Below are 17,658 nucleotides of genomic sequence, written 5' to 3'. Positions count from 1 at the left end.
AAGACGTTGTTACTGTGTGTCCTCATAATGGTGCAGCTTACTGACATGAACAATGACTAAAGGTTATTTGAGGATGCATCAGATGATCAGATTTTTAACTAATATAACAAGACAATCTGAGTTCCTGGAAGTATCTCCAAAGGTTCGCTGACGAAGGATGGTTGGAAAGCACTTTTTTTGTATCCACTGCTGATGCTGATATCCATAGTTTCAGGTTTTTCTGACAAATAGAGCTCCGGAAGGCATGTGATTCCATTTGTTTTTTACCAGCATGTACCCGCATAACCTTTCACAGACAGGTGAGCAGACCTATCAAGATCTGCAGCATTCTGACATCTGTCTTCACTGTCTCTTTGTGACTGTTGCCTCCTTCTAATCCAAAGAAGGCTTACACATCCCAACAAAGGTATGTAAAATAAGACACTAAAGTAAATATGCATTGTGCTCTTTACCTGACATGAGGTCATTGCTACACATGACATCCATTCCCTGTGGCTTTTCATTGCTCTGACTTTGCCTTGTTTACATGTCTATGGATTTTCTTCCGAAATGGCGTTCTGATTCTGTAGTAGTCTGTTGCATGATGGGAATGCGTAGCGTCGGCTGCCAGAGCTCTTGATCAGTCTGTGTACAAAATGACACTGACCTGTATCATTTTCTCTTAATATAACTTAACATACTCTTGCCTTTGCAGCAAGTGACCTGGGTTCGTGACCCGGTTGGAAACAAGGGCCTTTCTGTATGAAGTTTGCCTGTTTCCCTGTGTGTGTGTGTGAGAGAGTTTTCTCCAGGTTCTCCGATTTCCTCCCACAGTCCAAAAACATGCAACATGGGGATTAGGTAAACTTGACATTTTAAATTGCCCGTGAGTGTGAGAGGGAATGGTTGTTTGTCTCTGTATGTGTCCCTGTTATGGACACATGTGTCCCATGATGTTAATCTGCTTTGAGACTTTTTCAGTATTGTGTATTCAGCACAACATGACTTTAAAACCAGCTAGACCAGGAACCTGAAAGAAAAACAGGGTGCTGATTACGACTGAAACTTAATGCATTCCCAGTTTCAACCAGCTGGGACCAGAATGAAAAGCCCAGGCCCATACCCCTGTCCTAAAATTGATATCATTTTATTTTTTGTGCTGTGACTCGCTGCTGAGAGTTCTGAGAATTTCTGTGTTTTTCTACCGTGTTGCAGTTACACTGTCTTGCTGCTGGAGCCGGAAACCTGAACTAATCCAAGCAGCAGTCTTGGTCTGAAGGCTCGGTTTTCACCATGCAGAGTGCTGAAGTGGTCGTTCATCTCTGCAGCTTTAAGGATCAAGGTAGCCAAACCTGGGGAGATTTACCCAGACAGCAGGGTGGCTCAGTGTGTTAACATCTGCCAAGCCTCTTACGCAAAAAAGCACCAGGGTGCAGCTTCTCAAGTGTCGCAAAAGATTCCGTAATATAAGGTTAGGTCATACAGAAATGCTAGGTAGTGTGTGTGTGTGTGCACTTTTTTTTAGGTAATCATAACTTGTGTGGTTTTGACTTGGATCAAAAACATGTACAAGCCCCTATAAGATAATTTTATTTTATTTTTTTAAAGGTGAAGGCTCAATATTTGGGTTAAGGAACAGATTTTGGAAATCAAAGTTTGCCCTAATTTGGATAATATGAACTCTACGGCTACTTGGTGCCAAAGTAAACGATAAGCGGTCTTCATGGGTTTGTGTCCTGAATAAGATTTGGCCAATTCATTTTCAAATTGGCAATAAATTCAAAGGTGGCACATGACCGAAGAATAAAACCTTGTTCTAGGGTTAAACCAAATCTTGCTTGGTTGGATTTGAAAAAGATTTGGTTCTGTCATCAAGATATTTTGGACATAAATGTTTTGTTTTTTTTACCAAATTTGAAGTACTGCATAATAATATTGAGGAGATATTGAGCTGCTTACATTTCCTATACATTTCTAAAAATGTCCTTGATCACAGTGTGAGTATAATCAAGGGTTATTAATTCAAACATGAGTAGCATGTTATTTAAAACATACAGTACATCTCAACTAAAAGGTACGGAGAGGTTAAATATTGCCCCATAAACATAACACCAAACTCAAAAATAAGTCACATAATGTATTTAGCAAATGTTATGGGTCCCGAAATAGCTCCTTGTGGTACACCACCATATTTTTAGTCCATATACAAATGTAAGGGAATGCTTTAATCAACCGTATCAAAAGAATAGAGAATACAAGCGTAGAAGAATATGCTAATCATACTTAATGTGAAGACTAAACCCTGTTCGGTGACTGTTATTCGGGTCTACCATGTTTCCATGTGCAGTGGAGTCACATGACATTCACTTGAGGAAATAAAATCTTTTGCCCACTTTATTTTAGTAAAATAGTTTTTGTTAATTCTGTTTTGTCATTTGTTTGCTTTTGGTTTGGCTTTTCAGATTTTATAGTAAAACGGTAAATACAGTACATGAGTTAAATTTTTATACAATAACAACTTTCCTAAAAGTGTAACACTGACATGTAAAAGGTCATTAAATAATAAAGATAATCAAAGATATTTGTCACCCATTGCCTTCATAGGCCCTCATTTGCTAAAATAAGATGCAAAGCGAAGAAAGATTTGATGTCAAATAAATCACACGATGATGTGTCTGTAACTCAGAAGTATAGTTGCCCTTTAACAGACACTGGATTGAGTAAATTTGCAAGCTTGTGAAATACATAATTGATTCTAGCAGTGGTCAATAGTGTATCATGTAACTAACTCCCCACCGTCCTCCCTCTGATTCACACACTCTGTCCCCTACATGCACTTCTTCTGGTTGAACACCCCCCCCCCCCCCCTTACTTCTTGAAACAGAAGAGGATTATATATTATAAAGCCTAAATCTCTTCTTTAAGTCTCTTTTTTGGCAGCAGACTTTTAGATCTGGGAAAAGCATCAAAGTTCCTGAAGAATTTCAGGTTCATTAAGGGTTGAAGGACCATGTTGTCATCTGGTCTGGTCTGGTTTGTTCTCTTCACACACACACACACACACACACACACACACACACACACTCACTCCCCTTCTTCTTTCATGTTTGGTCTCCACATCTTCTTCTGGGGTCTTTACTGTTACTGCAGAACACAGGAGATGCATTGTTTCTATACTCTGTCTGATCCTAGGTTATTATGGGATTTATACTACACACACAATAATCACCCTGTATCCTACACATATCAATGCAAATGTGTATGAAACACACATTATGATGAAACACACAGTGTCTATGTCTGCTTTAATATATAGTCATAATGTACAGGTTGAACATATAAAAACATTACACATATAGGTAACGTGTACTGTAGTAGTATGTACACATGTCGAATGTCCATATATGAAATACATTATATGTAAATAAAATGAATTATTATTATTATTGAATACATGTCACAGTAACATAAAAAAAAGTATACATTTCTAATATATAAATGTTAAAATTTTAACTTATAGATATATATATATATGTACTGTATATGTATGTGTGTGTATATATATATATATACATACATGTACATAATTACATTTTACTCTTGGTATTTATAACAGTAATATTACAGTACATGACCAAATGAATGTATACAATGTATTCATTATTCATACATGACATAATGAGGTGAAAACAATTGTATATATACATTAATATATGTATGTGTAGACACATTTTACTGTGGTTTTGTGTGGGAACAAAGGTAACATAGAGTATGTCAGTTTTACACAGGGACATACTGTGTGCTTTATGGTGTTTCCGTATGGGAATAGATAGACTTAGACTGTTATTTATTATACTTTTATTAGCTTAACCTTTGTTTAACCAGGAAGTCACTGGAGATTAAAATCTCCTTTTTCACGGGAGACTGCCACAATACAAAAACTCACCTGAACACAATAACAAAAGTGTTCAGTGACACAGTTTTTTTGTTTTTAATCAAGGTTTTTCATTCACTTTCTGCAGTTTGACCAGAACAGGATGATGATAATATAAGATAAAGTGTTCCTTTTATTAGTTTTTATTAGACATAGACATATACATGAATAACATCTATGCATATACTTATAGAAAAATACTACATATTAAGATAATAAAAACAATAGAACAGTGTCACCACAAATAGTTTTGCTGTAGTGCTCATCACCAGAAAGGCAAGGCAGGTTTATTTTTCAGCACCTTCAGTTTTGGACCTTTGAAAAAAGTGGCAATTTCAATAAAGACTATCAGATCTTATCTTATTTGTGTAGCACAGGAGTCTGCAACCTGATAACATTTTTTTATATAATTTCAATTCTGTTTCTCAGCCATAGGTGCTGTGTTTGAAGGAAGAACTCCATGTTTTCATTATTATAACATGATATTATGTGCTGGGCCCCATGTAATGGATTGGGGGCTGTATGTTGGCCGCGGGCCACCAGTTTGACACCTCGGACACATAGCACATTTCAATAACAAGGCATTTCAAAGCATAAAAGCATTAAAAAAGGATAAAAGCATTGAATTACAAGTTGCAGTTACAGCTGAGGTGCAGCAGTGATGGTCATAGTAGTTTTATTTTTATTTAAACACAGTGGTAAAGAGGCTATAGATTTAAAGGTTTGACTTGTTTTGGCAGATCTGCAGAAGAAAGAAGAAAGAAGAAGAAGAATAGAGGCAGTGAGTGCGCCCTGCTGGTGTGATGTGGTTGTAGTGGTGGAGGTTGAGGTGGAGGTGGTGTCATCCATCAACCGGTTCAGACTGGACTGATGTAATATTAAGACTGTTCCTGGAGAGAGAGCGCGAGAGAGCGGTGCCTGTCTCTTCAGTCACTCAGCACCTTCACACTGTGTTAGAGGAGTGAACAAAGCTTCAGTGCCTTCAGTTATTACACTTTGATATACTTTATTATTTTTTAACAACTTTTTTTTATTCTTAGATGTTTTTTGGAGCAAAGAGCCTGATTTGTGTTGTACAACCCGGACAACCACCACCAGGTAAAACACCTTTGTCTTGTTATTATTGTGTGTACTTTTTAAATTAAGTGAGATTAAAATGATGTATAAACCAGTAAGAGTGAGAGTAGCTGAGCCGCATCTCTGATTCACGCATGTGCGCTCCAGGCGCGCAAAAGAGGAAGCGGCGCGCTCAGCTGCAGCCGCTGCCGCTGTTGCTGCTGCTGCTGTCGGACCAGCAGGAACAGCTTTGAACCGGTTTAGTGCCAGATATAAAAGGCCGACTGACTGATGCACAAAGCGCATTGTTGACTAGAGAGAACGCTGTCTCTTCTGTCACACACACACCCTCCAGAGCAGCATCCGTGGACGATGCTCTCTCCTTCATTTCATTTGTGTTGATCCCACGCACGACACGGGATTTTCACGGGAGAATCCTCCTTCATGGAAAGTTGGTGTAGAGCTCGCAGCTGTGCGCGCGCCTGCTGCAGCTGTTGTTGATGCTGAGGTGAGTCTGTGTCTGTGCTGCATGTTTTTTATCTACAACAACAACAACACGCGCCTGTTTGTGCTCAAGCAACAAGATGGGAAGAGAAGCTGCCGCCATTGATGGTGATGATGACGGTGAATTTAAATGTCATTTTCATAGGGAATTTCTTCAAAAATAGACAGGCGATGAAAGGATAAAGTCATTAGTTGGGAATGCTGACTCAGCAAGAACCATTCGCATGATTAAGGGGGGGGTTCCTCTTTTCTGTGAAGTTTCTTTTTGGCTACAAATTGTCCATGAAAGAGGAATGAAAAACTGAACAAGGAGCAGGCCCCACACACACACACAGACAGTATAGAGATACAGTACATTACATGGCTCTAGGATGGGGATGGGGGGGGGGAGGGGGAGGGGGGGTTTGGTGTGTTGTTGTTGGTGGTGGTGGTGGATTTTCTTTATTTCCCCTCTAAGGTGTGGTTATGGAGAAAGGAACAAAAGTGGCAGCAGCAGCAGTAGCATGTGTTAAAGTTGCAGTCAGTGAGTTCAGGAGCTCACACAGGTAACCTGCCTGTTTGAATCAGGATAGTTGTTGCAGCGGCTCTGCGTAAGAACACGTGTAGGAAATGACTCTTCCTGTGCTCCCGAACGCTCACTTTTCATTTGTTTTATTCTCCAGGATCCCCTGCTCTGTCCATCCAAGCCACAGCTGTAACCTCCACATCATGGCGCCATCTACTAAAGTCGTGGACGGAGGCTGGGGATGGGCGATTGTCATGGCCTCCTTCATGGCGCAGCTCCTGGCCTACGGGTCACCACAGTCGGTGGGCGTCCTCTACCCGGAGTGGCTGCATGCCTTCCAGGAAGGCAAGGGCATGACAGCCTGGGTGGGCTCCCTCGTGGCTGGTGTGGGACTAATAGCCAGTGAGTAACACACACACACACACACACACTGTGTTTTGTAATTCAGTATATGCTGAGCAGTGAATTGATGCTTTGGCATCAGTGTTGTTACAATCTCTGCTGACATGAGTAACTGAGGGGGCCAGATATTATATTTATATTTATATTTATATTATATTAAAAGCGCTGAGCAATAAATCACCCAGCTTTATACATGTTTACTCTCTCCTTACCACTGATAACACAGCAGATACAATAACAGTTCAAAGTCAAATCACTGCAGTGACTGTGTATCACCATCATCGGTGATTAAACCCCATCATGTGTGGATGTACAGTATTTGCTAAAGCTACAGGTGTTTTAAGAGTTCCTCTCGCTGTCATGTTTTTTAATGCGTCTACAAGAAAGGTACTAATGCTGTCATAAAGATGGACACTCTGCAGCTCCGTGTGCACACTGAGCTGCTCTTATTGATTTTTCTGGGAGAGCACAGCAAGTGCAAGTCATCCATGCCATGACTGTAACATTTGTTTTGTTCAGTGTTGTTATTTAACATAAGTACAAATACTCAAGTTGAAAATTCACATATCTGTACTTGACTTTGTTATTTATATTTCTGGCAACTTTAACTTTTACTCCACTACATCTCCTTTGTTACTCGTTGCTACCAAATAAAATCAGAAGAAGAAGAGTTGTACAGTACAGTAAAGTACAGAAAATGTCCTAAACTTTAACTTTAATTTTATAAAAAGTGACTTCAACTTCTACCAAAGTCATTTTCTGCTAAGATACTTGTACTTTTACTCAAGTATCCCATACTTTATACAAGACTGGTTTTGTTAAATATTTTTATTTAAACCTTTCACAACCACACAAATAAAACATAAGTCATGTCGGTAAACACTGAACAACAACAGTGGCCTGTTATGATTATAACCTTTAATCTAATCCAGAGAGAAGGGAAGACAAACTGTAAAGATGCATATATGCAGTATTTATATCCTGAACCTTATCGTAAACGGAAAGTGAAAAAGGTAAAAGGTCTAATGAGTCAAATAAAACATGACTCAGTCGGCATTTCAAAGCCATGCTCAGTGGCTGTATTGAAGGGTCACAGGGTCGGTGATCGTTATCATCATTTGTTTATGTTTTCTGCATTAAAACCTCTAAAAACAACATAAAACATAAAAACATAAGAGTTCCTACTTTTGTTGAAGGTCACAGATTATTGGATTCTGCTTCACAGAGATGCTGTAATGTTTCACATACATAGTTTAAAAGAAACTTTTAAACAGCCAGGACTCATTTAAAAAAATGTTGATTGTTGTGTGGGGTTCACATCACAAAAAACACAACAAAAAGAAAAGCTGTAGCACAAACTGTCTTTGGGAAAAATGAGAGGCTCAGTCACTTAATCAGGAAGCTGAAGCTCATGCAGCTACGCTGCTTCCTGATGTCACCAAACCAGGTCTTTTGTTATTGTTTTGATTCAGACACAGAGAGAGAGAGAGAGAGACTCTTTATGGCTTTTTTTAAAAGGGTGAAGTGAAAACCATGACTTGACACATATCTCCTTGGGGCCTTAACGCGTCCTGGACACGTGCATTAGCTGTGAAGACAGCTGCAGTGCTCCTGTTCTTCCCTGCTGTTGAGCAGGGTGGAGACAGTAAACGATACTGTATATCATAAGACGAGTTCAACAACCTCAGGATATGTGTTCAGTAAACAACAAGGAAACGCTGCACCACGTGAATGTAATGTATGTAATGTACATCATGTAAGTGTGGTGGGGTAAAAAAGGGACTAAATATACAAGTTACAACCTCAGGCAGTGTTTGAGCAAGTTGATTTTATTCTGAAAGCAGTAGCTCTTAAATCTTAAATGTTACATGTCTGTTTAAGGCCGAACCGCAAACAATCTCTTTCTTAAAAACAACAGTATGTTGACAACAACGACAAAGACTGGGACAGTGAATTGGTGAATTGAAGTGTTTGGTAAATAAAATGTGAGAAAGCAAACATCACTTCTTTTTGTAAGTATCTTAACAATTGTCGGATTAGATAGATACAAGTTAGATACAATTATGTTGTCGGATATCGACGGGGAAAACCTGGGGAACAGGTTCCACACGGACAGCGACTCCAAGCCTGTGACTACTTCTGGTCCATTGAGCTGTCTCTCCAAAACTCGCTAGCCAATCAGCAGGCAGCTTTCTAAGGCACAGAACAAGAGTATTCTCAAACGATGGAATACAATATTTTTTTCGATGATCTCAAATGTCTGGTTTTGTCCACAAGCCAGAAAATCAGACAAAAAACTAGGCAATTAATTTAGTAATCCATTAATAATCAATTGGTCAAGTGATTGTTTCAGCCCTAGACAGAAACACTTCTTGCCCCCGCCCCCCTCTGCGCTGCTGCTGTATACACACAAGCGCTCCCTCTGTCAGTCAGAGCTTATAGGTTTTCTTCTTCAGAGCCTGTTTTCACATGAAGGACGGACGCAGCAAACTTGTTTATGTTGCATCATTTCTTTTCACAAACACCATCACAATAATTACATCACTCACAAAACTCACCAAGTTACGTACTGCAGCTTTAGGTAGAGCTGATGGTTTGTGTAGAAGTGTCACAGTGAAACGAGATCAGCGCTCCTCACGCCATCGTCTCCATTGATGTGGCAGCGCCGCTCACAGCCTCCCGCTTTGACCCTAATGAGATGTGGCAGTGTCGCGACCCCAGACCCTGCAGTGCTCTGTGAGGAAGGCTGTGATTCATCTGAGAAAACACACACACACACACTGTTCTGCGTAACGTAGGGATTTCTGTTGTCATTCGGCCTCTGTCTGGACTCTTATTTATTTCACTTATTTATGTATTTATTTTATTGTGGACAGGACCGTAAGTGTGTGAGTGGAGCGAGAGGAGGACACACAGGAAATGTGTGTGGGCAGGCAAACAGTACATGTAAACACTGCTTTTCTGAGAAACACAGACTGTGTGAACTTATTTTAAACTCCTTTTGTTCCTTGAATTTTTTTATACTCCATGCTCTCACGCAGTCTCTTCTCCTCCCTAACTGTCCTCTTGTTATTTCTCCTGTCTTCTTTCCTCTTGCTCAGGTCCCATCTGCAGTGCCTGTGTGGACAACTTCGGTGCCCGTCCCGTGACCATCTTCAGCGGCGTGATGGTGGCCGGTGGCCTCATGCTCAGTGCCTTTGCTCCGAATGTGCAGTTTCTCATTTTTTCCTACGGGATTGTGGTCGGTAAGAAATGATTATTATATAATACTTCTTACTGCACTGTACAGAACTTCACTTCAACGCTAGCGCTACAGAAATCCACAACAGTTACACGGGAGGTCTCGTCAGTCATTTTGGTCATGGGAGTGAACTAAGCCTCTTATCCCGCCCAGCAACGTATGAAAATGTCACCACATGTCGTATAATCATAAAAAATAATTAGGGGCAAATGCCAGGTTCCCTTATGATATAACATTAAAAGGAAAAACGATCATACCCGTTCCGTGACAACTTTAATGATTTGTTACATAACGACACTGATACATTGTCGCACAGTTGAGCTTTGCACAGCAGAAAACCTCTGTGCCCTCAACAGTATCTGTTTAATCACAATCGTAAAGATAAAATGGTAGGAAGACACACGGGTAAGACCATAGATGGAGTCACCCATAAGTTGAGGTAGACTGATTTTATTATTTTAACCAATCAGCCGTGACCATTTCACTCATTTTTGATCTAAGAAACTTGATAAATGCTCCTTAATATTAATTTTTTTTACGTAGGACAGACACAAAATCAGATTGAAGAGACCGAGCATTAGAATAGAATCCAATCCAACTTTATTTGTAAAGCACTTTTAAGACTAAACCACCGTGAACCAAAAAGTGTACTGTACAGAGTAGTACGGAAAAGACACAATAAATAAAAGGCACAGAATCTCATGTGAGGTGATAAGATGGATCCAAAGCCACTCAAATGAATTATAAGACATAAAAATGTGGAAAAAGTAACAGCCAAACAATAAAAACAGATAAAATAAACAAAAATTAAAGGCAGATTATCAGCACACAAACACCGTGTTTCAAACATAAACCACACTTTCCAGTCATTAAACAGGGGCAGGGGCGAGTGTGAGTGTCTGTATAAATATAATATAAATACTATGATAAGGTTCACATTGTTGTTTAACAGTAATTGAAATCATTGTGTGTATTTATACCTGTTGTATTTTGTCAAAAGGAGGGAGAAAATCACATGTCAACCACCTGATGTGTCCACATTTCTAAGGATAGAAAAACCAGTGATGGTCAATCTCGACATATAAGTTCCCCTGCATGAAAATTAGTGTTAAAATACTGAATAAAACAGATTAACAGTGCTGTAAATCAAGTACTTTATGTCACTGTTGCGGAAAACAGACATAAGTGACATTAAGGCTAATTAAAACTTAAGTTAAAGCAAAAAGAAAAATACTGGATCAGATGTCAGACATTTTCTTTTTTAAATCCCTTATGATCTGAAAAATGGTTGATGATGTTTTCATAGCTGTATAAACGTATCATCACAAGTGTTAGCAGCAGCCCAGTTCTTCGAAAGACATAAAAGACAGTATTGGACACTCAAAGTTGTGATATCGGTATTAAATGGGGACACAAAGGAAATGTTACCAAACCCAAAAAAGTTGTCTATCACAGCTTTATCTCACTTCTGAGAGCTGAGTCGTTCTAGAACTGAATAATGGAAAGGCGTTGTATGTCATAGCCCAGTGTGACTCTTTATTGACAGTCTTGACAGGTTCATGGGCCCGAAACCACCTGTTATGATGCTTTAAATGACACTTCAAACCAGACACATTTAATCCCGGTGAACTCTTCACCGTCGACACGGCATTTTGGCAGAGGCGGCACTGGAGACTGGAGGCCACGTGTATTTGAAGACAGTCGTTTATTTATTTTTAGACGTGGCCTTAGACTGTGGCAGTGCATGCACGTGAGGCTTGTTTACAGCTCCTCGTTTCCATCTTAAATGTTTTGCTGAATGTTTGGGAGGCCTCGTAACCCTCTGAACTTTTTAGCAGATTTAAGCACATTGTAAATTCATTATTATAACAAGATCGGTCACACTGCATTGCACGTGCAGATAATTACAGTATAAATCATTTTATATGTTTAAAAGTTGCAGGGAGACAGGAATCAGTCCCAGCTCACATCATGCCAGAGGGAGGGGGACACTCTAGACCGGTCACGGGTCTGTCACACATGGGCTGACACATGGAAACAAACAACTACTCACTCACATTCTGAGCCCATTCAGCACTTTGATGTGCTTTATAAATAAATCTTGACATTCAGAGTAAACTAGGGAGCAAGCAGAAACGAACCCCCCCCCCCATCTCACAATCCGAAGCCACATCCTTCTGTCTGTGTATGTGAAATGTAACTCTCATATTTAGACGGGAAAATTCTTCCACCCGGGTTAATGACAATTTCGTCCGTCCGTCTGTCCTTGTCCTCGTCCTCTCTCCTACCCCAGGCCTGGGCTGCGGTCTGGTCTACGCTGCCACGTTGACAATCACCTGTCAGTATTTTGACAAGAGACGTGGCCTCGCCCTCGGCATCGTCACCACAGGTACTGCTCCACCTTCTCTGCTCTGAATCACAGCGGTTTGGAAGGTAGAGTAGGAACTTGGGCTTGGAATTAGTGACTAGACCGTCCCAAACTGTACCGAACCGAACCATACCATGAGCAACTAAGAAACCTGGGAGCTGCAGAGACAACTCATGTCAGTGCAGTTTCACTGACTTAATTAAGGTCATACTTTCCATGTGTGCGTAGATGTCCGAAGAAGATGGTAACCATGGTAACCAGTGCCCACACAGACACACACACACAGCTCTCAAAGAATACAAAGTGTGTGTCATCAGTGTGGCTCCAGTTTATTTTGCATACATCCTCAGGAGCGCCCTCTGCATGATGGAGGTTATTTCAGAGTCAACCAACCTCCTTCTTTGGCTCAAGTATTAAAAGACTCACTGAAAAAAGTGGCGATATCTTAGAGCGACTCACGTCACAATAGATGGGCGTCACAGCGACGTCACTCTCCATCGTGCATGGGTTTGATTTGCTGCTCCACTGATTAAATGTTTATTTGTAAAGTCAGAGTCAGTCCATTATGAATCTGAAGTCTGATTTAACATCCTTCACTGCTGACCCCTAGTGATTTAACTAATGGCCATGGTGCACTGCTGTTATCGCTTCATGATACTATCGTTTTTCTACAAATAAAAATGAATGCTCTCCTTTGAAAAGTACGTTATATAATAGATTTGTACTGATTTTCCTGTCACGTGTCTCGGACGATTAAAACTCCTCCGTCTTTCTCCAGGCACAAGTATCGGAGCGTTTCTTTACGCCACCGTTCAGAACGAGCTGATCGTGCTGTACGGCCTGGACGGCTGCCTGCTGATCATCGGTGCTATAGCTCTCAACCTCATGGCCTGTGGAGGATTCATGCGGCCCCTCTACATGCCGAGGTACTACCTCAAGCAGAAGGCCGCCCTGGAGCGAAACACGGAGGAGCAGCTCTTTGAGAAGCCCCCGGCGAGCGACCTGAACGCCACGGCGGGTTCCACCGCAGCCAGTCCAGAGACGACTGTGGCGGTGAAGGAGCTGCTCATCACCGTGGACGCCAAGGACTTGTCCAGTCAGACGGAGAAGAAAGGCAGCTTCCTCACCAGGCTGGCCATCATGAAGGTCATCAAGAAGAAGCAGCAGGCTTATTCCAGGTACATGCAGTCCACGTCGGAGATCCTGCAGGACCAAGCCATGGTGGCGTACTGCTTTGCCGTGTTCTTGTTCAGCCTGGGGGCATTCCCGCCTGTGCTCTTCATAGAGGATGTGGCGCAGAGTGAGGGACTCATTGAAGAAGTTAGTATCTTTCCTCTGGTGTCGATAGGGGCCATCGCCACCGGTGTGGGCAAACTCGTGCTCGGTATTCTGGTGGACATCCGGTGGATCAACAGCATCTATCTGTACACGTTCACCATGTTTGGAGGTGGAGTGGTTCTGCTCCTCCTCCCCGTCACTAAGACGTACTTTGGGCTGCAGATCCTCTCTGCTCTCCATGGTTTCTTCTCTGGGAACTGGTCTCTCACCTCCTACATCACCACTAACATAGTGGGCCTGGACAGACTCACCCAAGCCCACGGCATCCTCATGTTCTTCGGGGGACTCGGGATCATGCTTGGACCCCCGGTTGTAGGTAAGAGAGCGTGTTCCCCAAAGTGTGGGAAGATACCCACTAGTGGGCCTTAAAGGTATAGCAGGTAGGCCTGAGACAGGGAAATGAAAAATCAATACTTTTTTCAATTTGTTTTTGTTAATTTTGTTATTTACAACTGAAACAAAATGTAAAAGTAAGATGAAAATAAACAATAGTGAGCAATACTGTACCATGTTTTCTAAAGTAAGCTTTGCTGAAAGCACTCTTGGCTCATTGCTGTGCTAACTGGATTAAATGAAGCAGAAATGAACGTCATCAACAGATTATTACATTCCTAAAACCCATTTTAAACCCGGATTATACATTTTTTTTGACCAGGGGTAATGGAGGTAATAATAATACATTGTAGTTGTGAACACTCAACGTCACTTTACATCTTATATAAGATAAGAAAAAATAAAACGGGACAAATTCAACACAGTAAATGGAGTTGAGATTTGAAGGCAGACAGTGACGTTGCTGATGTGTTGTAAGTATGGGGCCAAAAAGAATTATCAATTATTAAGAATAAGGATTAGTTATGACAATTTATTCTAGACATTTTTACTGATGTGCACTTCTTTGTGGCCTCAGACGTCTGAAGTTTGTGAATATAAAACATACTACAGTTTACTTTGTGCAGAGATAAACCTTGTTGCCAGGTCATGTCGTCAAGAGATGTTTCAAAAAATCCAAATGTGAAATCAAGCAGAGGCAGAGAACATAAAGGAGGCGCGTGATTAACTATATTGGAATGTAAAATGTCGTCATTGTCAGAAATCTCTGCCGCTGGAGCTCACAGTGTCTGTGTCCCCCCCCCCCCCCCCCCGTCTCTGCTCAGGCTGGTTCTTTGACTGGATGCAGTCGTACGACCTGGCGTTCTACTTCAGCGGGAGCTGCGTGCTGCTCGGAGCGGTCGTCCTCCTCCTGCTCACTCTTCCCTGCTGTAACAGGAAGAACTCTGACAACGACAGGCCGGACGTCCTCTACACCAGCAACTGTGACAAAGTTGCCTCCGTCGCCTGAAGTGATCTTTTCACGCGGACTCTCAATCTCTCGCCCAACTGCCCGCCAATTCTACACTTCCTTCTTTTTTCACGATACTAAGAGTTCTGTTGCCGGGTTTTTGATAAACCAAATTAGTTGCAGAGGTTTTAGAAAAAACAAAATGCAGGCTTTCCCCTCTGTACTCTGTGCCTGCATTTCTCAGGTTCGAACCACATATCCTGCAGAATCTTTACAACCACAAGAGCAGGGCTGGTTTGGTTCTTTTTACACTTAAGGCACTTAAGCCACAGATTTTGTCCTTCACACATTTGGGGGGGGGATGACATCCACACCGCTTTATTTTCATTTAAAAATTGATGCCCCCCCCGTCAAGTGTTTCAGCTCTCAAGTCAGAAGTAATCTGCGTCCACGGCAACACGATCTGATAAACGATGATTCAGGTACAGCGGACACTCGTGTGCGGGTGTTTGCTTCTAAAGTCTGAAAGTGTTCATGGAGCTTCTCATTCACAGCTGATGGCAGAGTTGTGGCTGATAAGAACCCATCGTGGAGCCTATGTCGTCATCGTCTCGCTAAAATCCAGCAACGTGAACGAGTTTTCAAACTAAAACTCGGCCAGAGTTTCAGTTTTTTTACGCCGTGTGTGGATATCCAGAGCAGAAATTGAATGAGAAAAGAAGTCAAATTGGATGTAGCAATAGTAAGACACGTTTACTGCAGCGGGAGAATCCAGAGTTTCTCCACCAGCTGCGTTGAGCTGGCGTGGAGGAATCTACAGAGACTTCAAATATCTGGCGCTTCAGTCTGACAGCGGCTCTACTGTTGCGTGCACCGCCACAGAGGCGGTTTGTGTTCATGTGCGCGATGAGTCACCGCGATGTTGTTGATTTACAGGCGTGTAATCGAGAACATCCGCGAAGGTTTCAAACGTCCTGACTCTGGCACCTGTGTTTGATTCTTTTTTACGAGGCATACTCCCAACAATACCGTCCAACTCCCAGACTCGTACTCCCGTTGTTCACGTCGCTGTAGGAAAATAGAACGACGCCGTGCACAGTTCGCAACACTGGGAGGAAGAGGAATATCTAAATATAAAAGTGGTAGTTTGACTGGTTGAATTGGTTGAAGCCACTCTAATGCAAATGCACAAACATCTCCCAGGACTCTCCCTGGAAGAGAAAAAAAACACAGGGACTGAATTCAATCAACCTTTTTATTTTCTATTTAGATTTTAATACCACGTGTATCTTAACTGTGCCACTATGTATATTTACCAAAGCGTCAGTGATCGTAATGGATGTCTGTCAACATGTTAATGCCTGTTGGAACAATACAAAAGCCTTTCTTGACATTATACTCTAAATTCCCTTTTTTTATTTTTACAATTTGGAAGCTTTTCAAAAATAATAATGAATGCTAATTCAAAAAGGTGTGAAAACATGTTAAAGGTTGTCTTTACTGTATTTGTAACCTCGAGAGCATGACGCTTTCTCTGCGTAGCATGGACTCATCACCATGACCCCGTGACCTCTGCTGGCATCCATGTTGAGCGTGTGTAAGTATTCTTTTTGCGTATGTCGTGTCGGTGCATACACATTCGATATGTGCGGGTGTGTGTGTGTGTGTTGTTTTAAATACTTTTTGTATTAGCATTAAAGTCCGACGTGCTGGTGATTTTTATATGCACTAAACCGGCCGTGGCGCTGTTCTTATTTGACGTCGTAGGGTTAAAGTTGTTAAAATGATGACTGTGTTGCGACACGACTTTTAGAATCACTGCAGACGTCTGTCTTTTTGATAGTTCCAGACCTGTTTCTTTGTCTGTTGAGGGTTTCTGGAGGCCGTGTATGGTTTTCACACGTTAGCTATATTCTTTCTTTTTTTCTTTTTACCCCAGCGTAATAATATTTATGTATGTACTGTATTTCTGATTTGTTTCCTTTAAAAAGTGCCAATAAAATGTATTTGGATCAAAGATTTTGAGTGTAATTTTAAAACCCACACATGTTCCAGTTTAAACTTAAGAGCGGTTTTTACTCACAAAATAATGAAAATACAACAAAACAAATAGGTAAAAGATAAAGAAAAAAGAATAAAAATGGTTTAAATGGATAAATAAATAACATTACAACCCAAGGACAGTTTTAAAAATCATATGATTCTGTTAATTTTATTACCTGAATGTGATTTTTCATTTTTAATCTTGACCCAAATGTTTTATACTTTATATCAATACAACAACTAACTAACACTGTATGTTTACATTTATAGAATAGACTATAGAAATCTACAATGAAAAAGTAAAAATAGGCAAAACTTTCACAAACACAGCTGCTTTTTTAAACACCTTTAATATCCTCAGAAATTTCTATTATAGGGAACTGAACTGTTCTCTTATAAGCTCATGTTTTTCTTTTGGAATAATGTCACGGTAAATTTATTATAAGAGATTTATTAAATATTTCATGAATGAAATCAATTGTTGAAGACTGTTTTCCTTAGTTTTTAGTTGCAGAGGTTTTAAAGTATTGAGGGATAGAAGCTTGCCTATCACTGGTGGTTCACATACCACAGTTTGAGAACCATCAGGTCTAAACTAGTCATCCTTACTTTTTACATTTTGCTTATTTGCCCTCAAGCTACTGATTTCTGTCATGTTTACTACTTTCCTACCATTATTTTTTTTGTTTTTTCCTTAATTATCACAATTACTAGCATTATTGTTGTATTTTTATTATATTATTCTCTTTCTTTATTGTTTTTTTTTCTTTATTTTCTTATTATTCAATTGTTTTGGCCATTTACCTACATTTAAACTTACTTTTCTCACTTCTTTTCAGGTGATGTGACATCTAACATCTTTATTAGTCTTTTTGTATTACCTGTATTTTGTTTCCAAAAACACCCTCAAAGACATGTTTTTAAGTATTTTTTCCTCTTAATTCTTTTCCACATTTAGTGTTTTTTCAGTTTTTACTGACAAATATACTTTGGCCCTGAAGGTGCA

The 17,658-nt window shown here is 40.6% G+C and overlaps 1 protein-coding gene across 4 annotated transcripts; it reads left to right on the top strand.

The window, feature by feature from the left end:
* Window positions 1–4,619: 4,619 nt before the first annotated feature.
* On the top strand, window positions 4,620–16,626 carry LOC131474210 (monocarboxylate transporter 9-like). Of its 4 annotated transcripts, XM_058651972.1 has the most exons (7): window positions 4,620–4,694; window positions 4,954–5,011; window positions 6,136–6,380; window positions 9,482–9,625; window positions 11,915–12,010; window positions 12,768–13,643; window positions 14,485–16,626. In XM_058651972.1, exons 3-7 carry the CDS (start codon window positions 6,182–6,184, stop codon window positions 14,667–14,669), a joined length of 1,500 nt encoding a protein of 499 aa, XP_058507955.1. In that variant the 5' UTR covers window positions 4,620–4,694; window positions 4,954–5,011; window positions 6,136–6,181; the 3' UTR covers window positions 14,670–16,626. The 4 variants fall into 4 exon arrangements, with proteins under 4 accessions (XP_058507955.1, XP_058507954.1, XP_058507956.1 ...); XM_058651971.1 differs by lacking the exon at window positions 4,620–4,694 and having other exon boundaries at window positions 4,763–5,011; XM_058651970.1 differs by lacking the exons at window positions 4,620–4,694; window positions 4,954–5,011 and adding an exon at window positions 5,043–5,477.
* The last annotated feature ends 1,032 nt before the right edge of the window (window positions 16,627–17,658 follow it).

This window comes from Solea solea, chromosome 15, assembly GCF_958295425.1.
Source record: "Solea solea chromosome 15, fSolSol10.1, whole genome shotgun sequence".
Classification (NCBI taxonomy): Eukaryota; Metazoa; Chordata; class Actinopteri; order Pleuronectiformes; family Soleidae; genus Solea; species Solea solea.
The sequence above is the reverse complement of the archived record's forward strand: the minus strand, read 5'-3'. Positions and strand labels throughout refer to the sequence as shown.

Bases quoted from the DNA above. Each gene is read 5' to 3' on its own strand.
- LOC131474210 (XM_058651970.1), top strand. The intron at 12,011-12,767 runs GTACTGCTCCAC...GTCTTTCTCCAG, and splicing joins CCTCGGCATCGTCACCACAG to GCACAAGTATCGGAGCGTTT. The intron at 13,644-14,484 runs GTAAGAGAGCGT...GTCTCTGCTCAG, and splicing joins GCTTGGACCCCCGGTTGTAG to GCTGGTTCTTTGACTGGATG.